The following is a 14,453-nucleotide window of genomic DNA, read 5'->3' as shown; positions in this document are numbered from 1 at the left end:
GCTGCAGGCAGCCCAGTGTTTCATTGGTTCGAATCCTGGGTGCGGACATGGCACTGCTCATCAAGCCACGCTGAGGCGGCGTCCCACATGCCACAACTGGAAGGACCCACAACGAAGAATATACAACTATGTACCGAGGGGCTTTGGGGAGAAAAAGGAAAAAAATAAAATCTTAAAGATGTTCAGAGCTGAAAAACACTGACTTAACAAGCTTTGTAACTTGAGGGATCTTGTCAAGGGTTTCTAAAAAATTCATATTATGAGTCATATGTTAGATAGAAACTGGGACAATGGGGAGAAGGTATGTGACAAATCTTATTTTTGGGGTGTATTTTCATAGCAGTCATGCAACACAGATGGAAGGAAACTAGTATTCAATTAGCTTTGGTTCAGGGAAGATTATCCCTTGAATAGAGGAACTGGAATTTTCAGTGATCCTAGGATATTTTGGTTACATCATGTATAGCCACATCTTACCACATCTGAACACACATTATAGGGCAAAATCTGTTGTCAAGGAAAACTCAAAAAAGTTGCTAGTGAGTCTCTCAAACTTATCAGATGCACTGACAAAATAAGTACCTTCTGGGAAAATGCTTAGTTGAATTTGACACTTACGTGTATAATGGTTTTCTGCAGAGGATTTGTTAGAACATTGACACTGGCACTAAAACAATACTGTTATTGTTTTCATGGCTTCTCAAGTAGGGCAGATTTCTAAAGGGGCAAAGCTAGTTCTTCTGAGAGCCTTTGCTCTTTTCTTTAGACTATACTTTTAGACCTTTTAAACAATTTCAGAAATGTATGCAGGAGAGATCCATTCCTACTAATTAAGAAATAACTATAACATGGATTCTATTGAAGATGAGTCAGTCATGTCATCTAGATGTCACATTATAGTCAACGCAGTGTTCTGCATATCGTCTCTAAACAATTTTTATTACTTGTCCAAGTGCCAGGTACTTAGTTCAAACTTGATATGTGATTGAATAAATTAAAATCATTTCATGCATTTCTTAGCTCTATCTGCTTGAGAGGGCTTAGAAGCAATGATACCCCAATGGGATTCTAGGGCGAATGCAGAGGATATACAAAATGATACTGGAGCATCTTGTAGAGCCAGAAAGTAAGGAAGCACTTAAGAAACAAAATGATGAGGGTATGTCACAGGGACACAGGAACCAAAAGAGCTCCCAAAGGCCAAAGTTGGAACAACTTCAGCAGTAAAATAAAGTAGTATTGAAGTATTGTCCAAAGTATAAAATCAATACTCATAGTCCATGCTGATACAAATAAATTATTGAAAAAATAAATTAATGGGGATGAATAGACAAATCTCCCATACACATGAATTCCAGATAATTTATGTAGCTATTCCCTCATCAAGGAGGTGGAGCATAAGCCCCCATTCCTTAAGTATGGGCTGCAAATAGTGACTTCCTTCTAAAGAGTGCAGTGTAGAAAGGGAGGGTAATCTTACAGTGGAGAAAGCTGACAAATACTACCTCAGGTGATCAAGGTTAACTTCAATGATAAATCACGTTAGTATGTACCCTTGATATGATGTAATGAGTATGGAAATTTACCTGTGTTCTTCCTCCCAAGAACTTACAACATAACTCTAACCATGAGGAAAAATCAGAAAAACCCAAATTGAAGAGCATTCTAAAAAAGTAAATATCTGATCAGCACTGCTCAAAATACTCAAGGTCATCAAAACCAAGGAAATTCTGATAAACTGCCACAGTCTAAGAGGAGTCTGGGAGACATTATGGCCAAGTGTAATGTGGTGTCCTGATTCAATTCTTGGGACAGAAAAAGGACTTTAGCTGAAAAATAAGGAAATTTTAATAAGGAATGGACTTTAGTTATTATGAATGTGTTATTGGCTCACTAGTTGTGGTGAATATTCCATATTAATATAAGATATTAACAATAAGGGAAACTTGGTGCAGGGGATGCAAGAATCCTCTGTACTATACTTGCAACTTTGCTGTAAATCTAAAAATATTCTAAAATAAAAAGTTTGTTTTAAAAAAGCGTTTCACTTCATTAGCATAAAAGCTAGACAATAATGATGATTTGTTTTTCTGAATATGAAATCCAAGATGTATTACTATATTACTATATCAAGATAAGTAAAAGGATGAAGTACTCATTTCTTTAAAATAAATACTTAGCTAAAATTTATACTTAGAGCTTCTACCCTCTCATAACGATTCTTTTCTCTTTTATCTCTTGCACCTGCAATATTTTATTGCTGCTATAAGCTTTCTGGTATCATCCTTAAGATGACAGAGACTGATCCCTTGTCATTTGACAATTCTGTAGAGGAAAGAAAGAGGCAGTATTTCAAATTCTGCACCTTTAGCCTAGACTGACAAATGCTCCATGATGCAACAATGCTAGAGAATTCATTTCAGGCAATACTTTCAACACAGCACAGCTTTCTATCATGTTGATTCCAGTGAAGATAAGAACGATAATTCCTCCTTCAAAACAGTCATGTTAACTTTAACATGAATAGAATGTATTCATGCTTGAGTTTTATTTAGAAGAAATATCACATTACATACACTTGCTACAGCTAGATATTTTCAGAAAATTGTGAAATATCACTGATTTCTCTTTGTCTCTTATTTGGCCTGTCAATTAGATTGTGCTGTGGCTGTTCACTATGTTATTATTCAATAACAAATGGCAAAACGTAGTGTGATAATTAAAGGTATTGTTAGTATATATGTGCAAATTATTATTATTTTATAATTTAATAGACTCCTTACTATCTTAAATCCTTTAAGTAGCTTTGTAAGAGGCATTTGTTTCACTAGTGTGGTACTTAAACTTACATTAGCTAGTGTGAACAAAGAACATTAAGTTTCTTTTTATAGGGGTCTCATTCAAATATCCAGACCTTTCAGAAGAGTTAGATGCTTCAGATTAAAACTTGGCGTGATTGCCAACTATTTTGGAAAGGATTTTCAACTGAAGGGCATGCGTGTGTCTGTGAGGATTCATCCACAGTTACACATATCACTGAAAATTCAATGAAATGATTTGTAAAACAGAGTAAGATCTCTAAAATAACTAACCAGCTCCAGTGGGCCAGCTCCAGTGAACGAGTGGTTAAGTTCTGCACACTCTGCTTTGGTGCCCTGGGTTCAGTTCCTGGGTGCAAACCTACATCACTCGTCTGTCAGTGGCCATGCTGTGGTGGTGGCTCATGTACAAAAAAGAAGATTGGCAGTTGATGTTAGCTTAGGGTAAATCTTCCTCAGCAAGAATAAATAAATAAATAAATAACCTTAGTGATATTTACAATAAAAATTACACTGTGAAACATTAAAATATGCTTTTAACTAGCTTAAATTCTTAGTGACTTTTGCCTGAGGATGTTCAATAAAAAATGGCATAGATACAATCACTTTCAAGAAGGAGAAATTGATGTGATGACTGGTTTACAACAGTGTAATAATGCAAATATTTTTCATTGTTTTTGGCCTTACCTTTTCACCTCAGGACCTTAGCATCTGATATTTCTTCTGCTTGGAACATTCTCTTTTATTACTCCCATCCTGTTTAACCCCTTCATCTGGCTGGCTCTGATTTATCTATCAGATCTCAAATGCTGTGTTAATTTCTCAGAGTTGACGTTCCATTCTGAATTAGGTCTCTCATTATACCTTTCATAGCATCCTGTACTTTATCATTCTAACCACAATTATAATTATATGCTCATTTTCTTGATATTCGTGTAATGACTGTTAACCTTTACTAGACCATTATCTCCATGGCATATAACATTAGTATCTGGTACATAAGAGATGATCAAAAGGGAGTTGTTGTAAGAATGAATGAACAAATAACTGTTACAACACCCAGATTACCAGCAAGGCTCTCATAATTTGTATTTAATCTTTATACAAAATAAAAAATAGTGTAGTTCATGCAAATAAATAAAGATACAGAAAATCAAGTTTATCTTCTATAATAGAAACAGAAGGAAACCACAATACTTTTAAAACAAAGTATATTTGATCATGAGACTTTGTTGTTGATACTTTTTCTCTTTTCTCAGTGTGCTTTATCTTCTGAGTAAAGAACACAGAGTCTGAAGTTCCGAAGGCCTTCTACAACACTTGTCTGGTGTCAGCACCCTCTCCCATTCTCCTCTGCAGTTGTTCAAATTTTAATTATTGGTCTCAAAACTCCTATGCTACCTCAACCTGCCTTAATTTTAACAGATGACCTTGGAACCTACCATTGAGTGAAGATGAGGGCTATTATGTGAGAAATGCATCAACTTTCTCCCTTTCATTGCTCCCCTCACCAAAAAAAGGAAAAACCTGCACCCATACTCTTTCTTTGTATTTTGCCTCTGCTCTTGCAAGAAAACGCATCATCTGCCTGTGACTTTAATTTGATTCCTCTCTGTTTTCTCTGTGGTTTTGCCACATCAGTTATTCTCTCTCATTCCTATCTTCTTAAAACTTTTTCTCTTTATACTTTATCCTTCTTGTCACCCTGTGAATATGTTCAAGTTTCTTTATGATACAAACAACAAAAAAATCATTTTCTTTACTACTGCATCCCTCATTATAGTTACCTTCTTATCTCTCTACTTTTTTTCTAAAATGAGTTTATGTACCCTATGTCTCTAGTTTCTCACCTCCCATTTAGTCTTCAACCCACTGTCCTCTGGCTTCTGCCCTCACTATTTAATTGAAATTTCATTAGCAAAGGTTACTAGTGATTTCTTTATAACCAAATATAATGTACATTTTCAGATTTTATCTTACTTGACCTGTCTGCTGCATTTACTATTCTTGTCCATGACATCTTTCATTTTCTGGATTTTTTAAAGATAAAGATAATACTTGCTCATTGTAGAAAATGTAAACATTATAGGAAAACATACAAAAGGAAATAATGCCTCCCCAATATGCAGAGATAACCAGTGTTTACATTTGGTGAACTTTTCACTCAACAACATGTTGTGGATATAGTATTTCATTGTATACATATACTATAATTTATATAACCTGTTCGTTATTGATGGACATCTACGTTTTTTCCCAAAATTTTGATATTTAATAATTGCTCAAATGAAATTCATGAACATACTCCTTTGAGAATTATGGTCCTTACCTTGAAACTTTATTCTCCCTCTGTATTTCCGTGACTTTTTCTTCTGATACTGTTCTAGCTCTTACCACTCTGGCTAATTTTCTGAAGTGTTCTTTTTAGGCTTTACTTTCTCTGCCTACCCCTTGCGTGTTGGTGTTAAGTTGGATCCAGTGCTCGAACACTTTTCACTTGAAAATCCTCCCCAAGTTAATTTAATTTTCTCTCATGACTTTAGCTGTCACTCAGTGACTGTCAATCCTTTATCTCTAACTCAGTTTACATTCCAGAATGCCAACACTCGTACATCCGATTTCCTACACACAGATTCATTCAGATGTCTCACAGGCACCTCAAACTTTATGAATCCAGTACTGAACCTAGACCTTTTCTCAAAGTCTGTGCCATTTCCTATATTACCTAGTTATTGGCATTGCCTTTTATCTAGTTTCACAAGCCAGAACCTTGTCCTACATTCCTTTCTATCCCTCATCCTTTGTATCCAATTGGTCATTAATTTTAGTAAAATCTCCTTAACATGTCTCATATATATTCCCTTCTTTTCTTTTTTTATGGATTTATTTACTTTTATTGAGGTAACATTGGTTTATAACATTATATAAATTTCAGGTATACGTCATTATTTTCGATTTTTGTGTGGACTCCATCATGTTCACCACCCAAAGAGTAATTACCATCTGTCACCTTACACATGTGCCCTATTGCCCTTTTTACCCTCCTCCCTCTCCTCTTCCCCTCTGGTAACAACCAATGTAATTTCTGTATCTCTGTGTTTGTGGGGTTTTTTTCTTCCACTTATGAGTGAAATCATGTAGTATTTGACTTTCTCCATCTGACTTATTTCATTTAGCGTAATACCCTCAAGGTCCATCTATGTTGTCACAAATCGCAAGATTTCATCTTTTTTCTGGCTGATTAGTATTCCATTGTGTATATATACCACATCTTCTTTATCCATTTATCCATTAATGGGCACTTAGGTTGTTTCTAACTCTTGTCTGTTGTGAATAATGCTGCTCTGAGCATAAGGGTGCCTATATCTTTATATATGTTTTCATGGACTTTTGTTTTGGGGAGGTTTTTGGTTACTATTTCAATCTCCTTACTGGTGATCAGTCTATTCAGATTCTCTATTTCTTCCTGATCAGTTTTGGAAGGTGGTATGATTCTAATAACTTATCCATTTCTCCTAGATTATCCAATTTGTTGGTGTATAGCTTTTCATAATGTTCTCTTATAATCCTTTGTATTTCTGTGGTGTCTGTTGTAATTTCTCCTCTTTCATTTCTGATTTTGTTTTTTTGAGCCTTCTCTCTTTTTTTCTTGGTGAGTCTAGCTAAAGGTTTGTCAATTTTGTTTATCTTTTCAAAGAACCAGCTCTTAGGTTCATTGATTTTTTCTATTTTTTTAGTATCTATTTCACTTATTTCTGCTCTGATTTTTACTATTACCTTCCTTCTACTGATTTTGGGTTTGTCCTTCTTTTCCTAGTTCCTTTAGGTGTACTATTATATTATTTATTTGAGATTTTTTTTTAATTTGTTTGTTTTTGCTGAGGAAAATTAGCCCTGAGCTAACATCTGTGCCAATCTTCCTCTACTTTATAAGTGGGTTGCTGGCATAGCATGACAAGTGGTATAGGTCTGTGCCCAGGATCTGAACTGTGAACCTGGGCCACCAAAGTGAAGTGTGCTGAACTTAACCACTATACCATGGAGCTGGCCCCTCTTGTTTCTTGAGGTAGGCCTGTGTTGCTATTTACTTCCTTCTTTGTACCACTTTTGCTGTATTCCATGAATTTTGGCATGTTGCATTTTCACTTTCATTTGTCTCCAGGTATTTTTTAATTGATCCTTTGATTTCTTTGTTGACCCAATAGTTGTTCAGTAGCATTTTGTTTAATCATCACATATTTGTGGCTTTTCCAGTTTTATTCTTGTAGTTGATTTCTAATTTTATAGTGTTGAAGTCAGAAAAGATGGTTGGTATTATTTAAATCTTCTGAAATTTATTCAGACTTGTTTTGTAGCCTAATATGCAATCTATCCTGGACAATGTTCCAGGCACATTTGAAGAGAATGTATATTCTGCAGTTTTTAGAAGAAATATTCTATATGTATCTACTAAATCCACCTGGTCTAATGTGTCATTTAAGGCTAATGTTTCCTTATTGATATCCCTTTGGATGATCTATCCATTGATATAAGTTGAGTGTTATTGTGTTGCTGTCTATTTTTCCTTTTGTTGCTGTTGGTAATTGCTTTATATATTTAGGTACTCCTATGTTGAGTTCATAGATATTTACCAGTGTTAGATCCTCTTGTTGAATTGTTCCCTTCATCATTATGTTGTGCCCTTCTTTGTCTCTTGTTGCAGTTTTTGTTTTAAAGTCTATTTTTTCTGATATAAATATTGCTACCCCATCTTTCTTTTCATTGCCATTTGCATGGAGCATCTTTATTCATCCCTTCACTTTCAGTTTGTTAGTGTCTTTAGGTCTGAAGTATGTCTCTTGTATGCAGCATATCTATGGGTCTTGTTTTTTTTCTCCATTCAGCCACTCTATATCTTTTGATGGGAGCATTTAGTCCATTGACATTTAAAGTAGTTATCAATGGATTGAAATTAGTCTTTGGGTGGTGAATATGTTGTAATCTACACAGAAATAGAAATATATAATGATATACACCTGAAATTTATATAACATTATAAACCACTGTTGCCACAATAAAAAAGAATAAAAAAATAAAATAACTTGATAAATATGTACTTATTACCATTTTGTTACTTTTTTTCTGAGTGTTTTGGTAGTTCTCTGTTCCTTTCTTCTTCTCTTGTTCTCTTCCTTTGTGATTTTATGACTCTCTTTAGAATTATGTTTGGTTTCCTTTCTCTTTGTTTTTTGTATTCATAATACATTTCTGGTTTGTGATTACCATGAGGTTCATATAAAATAACCTAGGTAAATAGCAATCTATATTAAGTTGATGGTCTCAAGTTTGACCTTTTATTAAAAGCCCTATGCTTTTACTTCCCTCCCCCCACATTTTATGTTTTTGATATCATATTTAAGGTATTCTGTGTGTGTGTATCCCTTAACCTCTTATCATAGAGATAGATATTTTTAGTACTTTTGTCTTTTGACCTTCATGCTAGTTTTATAGGTAGTTGATACACTATCTTACTATATATTTCCCTTTACCATTTTTTCCTTTGATAATTTTTCTATTCCTACTTGTGGTCTTTTCTTTTCCACTTAAATAAGTCCCTTCAACATTTCTTTTAAGGGCTGGTTTAGTGGTGGTAAACTCCTATAGTATTTGCTTGTCTGGAAAACTCTTTAGCTTTCCTTCCATTCTGAATGGTAACCTAACCAAGTAGCATATTCTTGGCTGCAGGTTTTTTCCTTTCAGCACTTTGAATATATCTTACCACTCCCTTCTAGAAGTCAATTAATACCCTTATGGGGTTTCTTTTGTGTGTAACTTGTTGCCTTCCTCTTGCAGCTTTTAGGATTCTCTCTTTATATTTAATTCTTGACATTTTAATTATAATGTGTCTTGGTGTGGGCCCTTTGGATTCATCTTGTTTGCTGCTCTCTATGCTGCTTGTAGCTGGACATCTGTTTCTTTCCTTAGGTTAAAGAAGTTTTCAGCTATTATTTCTTCAAATAGGTACTCTGCCCCTTTGTCTTTCTATTCTCCTTCTGGGATACTTATAATATGGATGTTAGTATGCTTGATGTTGTCCCAGAGGTGCCTTATACTGTCTTCATTCTTTTTTCTTTTTTCTGTTCCATTTGGGTGATTTCCTTTGCTCTTTCATCCAGATCACTGATTCATTCTTCTGTCGTCTACTCTGCTATTGATTCCCTCTAGTAAATTTTTCATTTCCATTATTGTATTCTTCAGTTTTGATTGGTTCTTTTTTTATATTTTACAGTTCTTTGTTGAAGTTCTCACTGTGTTCTTCTATTCTTCTCCCAAGATCAGTGAATATCCTTATGACTATTAGTTTGTACTCCTTCTCAGGTAGATTGTTTATCTCTGTTTCATTTAGTTCTTTTTCTGAGGATTTGTCCTGTTCCCTTATTTGGAACATATTCCTTTGTCTCCTCATTTTGCCTGCTTCTCTGTACTTATATCTATGTATTAGGTAGATCAGCTATGTCTCCCAATCTTAGATATGTGGCTTTATGTACGAGATGGCCTATGGGGCCTAGCAGTGCACTTTCCTCTTATCACTTGTTTAAGATGTTCCAGGAGTGTCCCTTGTGTGGGCTACGTGTGTGCTTCTGTTGTGGCGGGGTTGCTCTTGCTACTGGCATACAGGTAGGCTAGGCTGGTCCCTGGGCCAGCTGGCTGTAAGGCTCAGCCACATGCCACTGCTATGGTCACTTTAGTCACTTTATTGGGCAGAGAGAGCCACAGCACAGCTGGCTGCAAGGTCTAATAGCACACAACTGCTACTGTTTAGTTGTTAAGTGAGTCAGGCCCGCAGCATGGCTGGTTGCTAGGCTCAGGGGCTTGCAGTTTCTGCTGGCCTCCAGTGAGGCTCTCAGTGGTGTGAGGTTGTTCTCAACTCTCTCAGGAGCACAGATGGGTGGGACCAGACCCAGGCATTGCAACACAGGATGGTTTCAGGTATTGGAAGGTGGGGCACACCCCTGTGTGGCTGTTTGAGTTGGCCAGGAGCACAAGTCAGCTGTGTTTGACGTGCCCCACCACCCACAGACTCACACACCCCACCAGGGCAGACCCACTTGCCCCACTTCAGAGGTCCCATGCACCTCATATCCATGGGCCCACCAGTTCCCTGCAGGCTTGCTGGTGGGCAAGGCCAGTCCCTAGGGTGGGCTGCCTAGCCTAGCTGCACTGGATTAAATCAGTGCACTAGTGGGTGGGGCAAATGCCTGTGCTAACAGGCCAGAGGAAGAAATCCACTGGCAACTGCCAGCATCTGTGTCAGCAGGTCACAATAATGGCTGCCACTAGTGTCTCAGTCCCTGGGGGAGTGGTCCTAGCCTCTTCCTGTCTCTCTGAGATACACTCAGAGCTTAGCAAGTGATTCTCTTTTACCAAAGGACTATGCATCTTTATTTGTGTGGTTTTTGTGTTGGTTTCTGGATCAGGTAAATCTGTGTGTGAGCCCTTTGAGAGTAGGCTTTTCTCTTTCTTGAGTTTGATAGTTTTCTGGGAGTATTCCTCATTGGTTTTGAAAACCAGCAAGGCCACGTATTATGGGAACTCATCTCAGTTGTGCTGAATCTAAAGGCTGGGATACCTATTGTGGCATAGATCTCCTGCTCAGATCCTCCTGTTCCTCTGGGAGAAGCTTCATATCTTTAAGATTGCTCCCGGCCATGAAGCACTGTGGCTAGGATGTGATCTTTTCCTCAGCAGAGGTTTATTTCTGCCCCTTCCACCCCTGTCAGTGTTGTACTTTGTTGTGGGGGTCCTATTAATCCAGTTTCCAGATCTTTCTCAGAGGTAATTGTTCCACAAGTAATTATAGATTTGTTGTATCTGTGGGAGGAGGTGAGTTCAGAGTCCTCCTGTACCACTATCTTTCCAGAATCATCCCTCCTCTTTTCATTCACAGTGCCACTGTTTTTAGTTCAGACTCTGTCATTTCTTGTCTGCCTTGTCTTGTCTTAAATGATCTCATTGCCTTCAGTCTTATATGCCTCCAATCCATCTTTCGTGCTGTAAAATAATTGTCTCTTAAACAATCAAATATGACCATATCACTGTCCTGTTTAAAATAGTCAATATCTCCCCATTAGCTTCACTGTAAGTCCTAAAGAATAAATTCCAACCTCCTTAGCATCACATCCAAAGTCTTTGTGAACTGGCCTTTGCATATCTTTCTAGATGATGTCAGAAATAGGTCTCAAGGAACTGAAGTTTTAGTGGATTATGCTATTCTAAGTGTCCAGTAGCAGAGAGAACCACAAGTTAAATATGAACTAAAGTCCCTAAGCGCTTTTGATAATCAAGTCAGAGAAACAATGATATTTGACAGATCTTTGGAGTAGCAGTAAGAATGAAAATGACAGAAAGAACTAAGAGAAGCTGGACCAAACTGAAGGGTAAGGAGAATAAGATGAAGAACACAACAAATCAAATGGAAGAAACTATCACCAAGAATCACTGTAACATTTGTGGCATTGAGCTTATGATGGGTAGGTATGTTAGGTTGACTTAAAGAGTCAAGAGTCAGGATGTAGGCTGACAGAAAGATCCACCGTATGTCTGATCATCTTTCTCTCCTATGTAAAAGACTTTGTTGGCTTCCTAACAACTATAGAACAAATGCAAGATTTTAAAATGACCTAAGATGGCCTCTGTGATCAGGCTATTTTCTGTCTATGCAGCCTCACCTCCTGCCACTGCTCTCTTGCACTTTAGGCTCCATCAACACTATATACATGGTGCTCTTTGAGATTCCTCTGTTTTTTCACATATTGTTTCCTCTGCCTGGAATGTCCTTCATTTCTTCATTTCCTGGGTGAACTCCTATTTATGGTTCAAAATCTTATACAGACATCACCAACTCCAGGAGGCTTCTCTGAATGCCCCTCTCTCCCAGAGTAAGCCATCCATCCATCTATCCATTCATTGTTTGTTTATCATTGAGCAAATATTTATTAAGTACTTAGTGTGGCCCAGATGCTATATTAAATTTTGGGAACACTATGGTGAATAAGGCACATCAAACATGGCCTTTACCTTTCTTGGCATTATATTTAGCAGTGGGTACACATACACACACACACACACGCATCCAAATACAGACAAATAAAATAAGCACCAATTTACTAAGTACTATGAATAAAAGAAACAAGGAACTAGCCTACAGAATAATGAATATGAGGGGTAGATACGTACCCTGCAACATACTTTAATACAAGGTTGAGCCATATGAAATTGCTGGTATTTGACTGCTTTTGTCCTGTATAATTGTCAATTTTATATAGTTCAACCTAATAATTGCCTTTCTGAGGAATTCACATTTAGACTGAGACCTGAAAGATGCAGTGGAGCTTAGCGTGTTCCAGAAACCAAGAGAGGACTGGAGAAGATAGAATTGAGAAAAAGGATGAGTGACTCTAGATGAAACTAAGAGAGTTAAACAGGACAGATCAAATAGGACCTTTATTGGAGTTTGGATTTAATTCTCATTATAATGTAAAGCCACTGGAGTATTTTAAGATCCAACTGGACTGGAATGTAAGAGAGTAATGGTAATAATAGGGCTATCAATTAAGAAGTTGATTTAAGGAGCCAATATAGTGTTGTGCTAGGTATGCAAGGTTTGGAGTCAGGCTACCTTGGTTTAAATCCTGGTTTTAGCATTTATTAGCTGTTACTTTGTTCAAGTTACTCAAATTCTCCGTGAAATAGAGGTAATAGGATTAGTCTAGAGATTTAATGAGATAATCCATTGCAAAACAGTGAGTAGTCCCTGGCAGATAATAAACACTTAATAAATATTAGACATTAATAGTCCAGGGGAGAGATGATAGAGCCTGGACTAAGTTGATGACAATATGTGTGGAGAGAAGTGAATGGATATGAGACCTATTGTGGAGGTTTGAATAGTAGGATTTAGTAATGGACTGGATGTGAGAGTTGAGGGAGTAGGATTTTTCAGGTATGACACCTAGATAGAAGGGATTCTGCTGTACTTTTCTGCCTGGTATATAATTCAACTATAGAAATTTCTTTTTATACCATCTAAAGCAGAATTAAAGAAAGAAAAAAAGGTGTCATACAATATAAAAGGAAATAGTAATTAAAAATTTTAGATAGTCAGAACCTTACATGAAGTATATACATTTTAAGTTTATGTTATAGTCATACCACAATGTCTAAAATATGCAAATATGCAATTTCTATTGTACTATGTGATAGTGAACAATTAAGCTTACATGTTTATTTTGTCTTATTTTTAAGGTGATTTGTAATCATTCCATCTGCTTCTCTCACAGAATGGAACCCACTTGCTATACCAGCAGATGCAGAATTTAAGGAGGATGTCTATCTTTATTCTCCTTAGCAACTGAGAGTCTGCTCTGGGAACCATCGGGCACCATGGGGAAGCGAGATAATCGGGTGGCATATATGAATCCTATAGCGATGGCCAGATGGAGGGGCCCAACTCAATCTGCAGGTCCAACAATACAAGATTATCTGAATCGACCAAGGCCCACATGGGAAGAAGTGAAGAAACAATTAGAAAATAAAAAGAAAGGCTCCAAGGCGTTAGCTGAATTTGAAGAAAAAATGAACGAGAATTGGAAGAAAGAACTAGAAGAAAGCAGAGAGAAATTATTAAGTGGAAATGAGAGTTCATCCAAAAAAAGAGAGAGAAAGAAAAAGAAAAAGAAGAAGTCTTCTCGGTCTTCGTCATCTTCTTCATCAAGCTCTGATTCTTCAAGCAGTTCTTCAGATTCTGAAGATGAGGAAAAGAAACAAGGTAAAAAGAGAAAGAAAAAGAAGAATCGTTCACACAAATCATCACAAAGCTCTACATATGAATCTGAGTCAGAGAGCAAGGAATATGTAAAAAAGAAAAAGAAGTCACAAGATGAAACAGAGAAAGAAAAGGATGTCAGAAGTCTCAGCAAAAAAAGAAAGAAGACTTATCCTGAGGATAAACCTTTATCATCGGAGTCCTCATCAGAATCAGATTATAAAGAGGAGGTACAAGCAAAAAAGAAGAGAAGATGTGAAGAGCAAGAAAAAGCAATGGAAAAAGCAAAGAAGAAGAAAAAAAAACAGCACAAGAAACATAGTAAGAAGAAGAAAAAGAAGTCAGGTTCAAGTCACAAGTCGGAATAATATTAAGATAAAAAGCAAGATTTTCCTATTAAAAAAAGGAAGATCTAAAGAAAATTTCAACTGTGAATGTTAGGGCGTATTTACCAAAATGTATGAATTTCCCTGTGTTAGTAGAATTATTCCTCGAGTTTGAGTTGCCAGTCAAATGCCACTGTGCCAGCAAGGGCCATAATTGTTGCCTGCAGCTTAAGTATAGGATTTTGTCTGTGTGTTTTTTTCTTCCAGTGATTTATTCCTCTGAGAGCTAAAACCCTGTTGTCGTACTAGTGGTTAAAATGTTTGGAATTAGAGTAAAATGTTTTAGATAATAAATAATTTTGACAAAAAAATGTATCTAATGTTAAAAGTATCTAATTTGAATATATCTTTAAAATGTAATCAGAAATATCCAGATGACTATAGTTGACATTTTTGAAGCATGGACTTAACATTGATGTCTCAAAATCCTTACTTTTGATGATG

At 36.5% G+C, this 14,453-nt stretch overlaps 1 protein-coding gene across 2 annotated transcripts in view; it reads left to right on the top strand.

Annotated features, from left to right (window-relative positions):
- FAM133A (family with sequence similarity 133 member A) overlaps positions 1 to 14,234 on the top strand; it is a 41,601-nt gene extending 27,367 nt beyond the window's left edge. The window contains exon 3 of one of the 2 annotated variants that reach the window (XM_046674054.1): positions 13,207 to 14,234. In XM_046674054.1, coding sequence (XP_046530010.1) covers positions 13,242 to 13,991 — 750 coding nt within the window. In that variant the 5' untranslated portion in view covers positions 13,207 to 13,241 and the 3' untranslated portion in view covers positions 13,992 to 14,234. Of the gene's footprint in view, positions 1 to 13,138 lie in introns of both variants that reach the window. The other variant, XM_046674052.1, reaches the window with a different exon arrangement.
- The last annotated feature ends 219 nt before the right edge of the window (positions 14,235 to 14,453 follow it).

This window comes from Equus quagga, chromosome 10, assembly GCF_021613505.1.
Source record: "Equus quagga isolate Etosha38 chromosome 10, UCLA_HA_Equagga_1.0, whole genome shotgun sequence".
Lineage (NCBI taxonomy): Eukaryota > Metazoa > Chordata > Mammalia > Perissodactyla > Equidae > Equus > Equus quagga.
The sequence above is the reverse complement of the archived record's forward strand: the minus strand, read 5'-3'. Positions and strand labels throughout refer to the sequence as shown.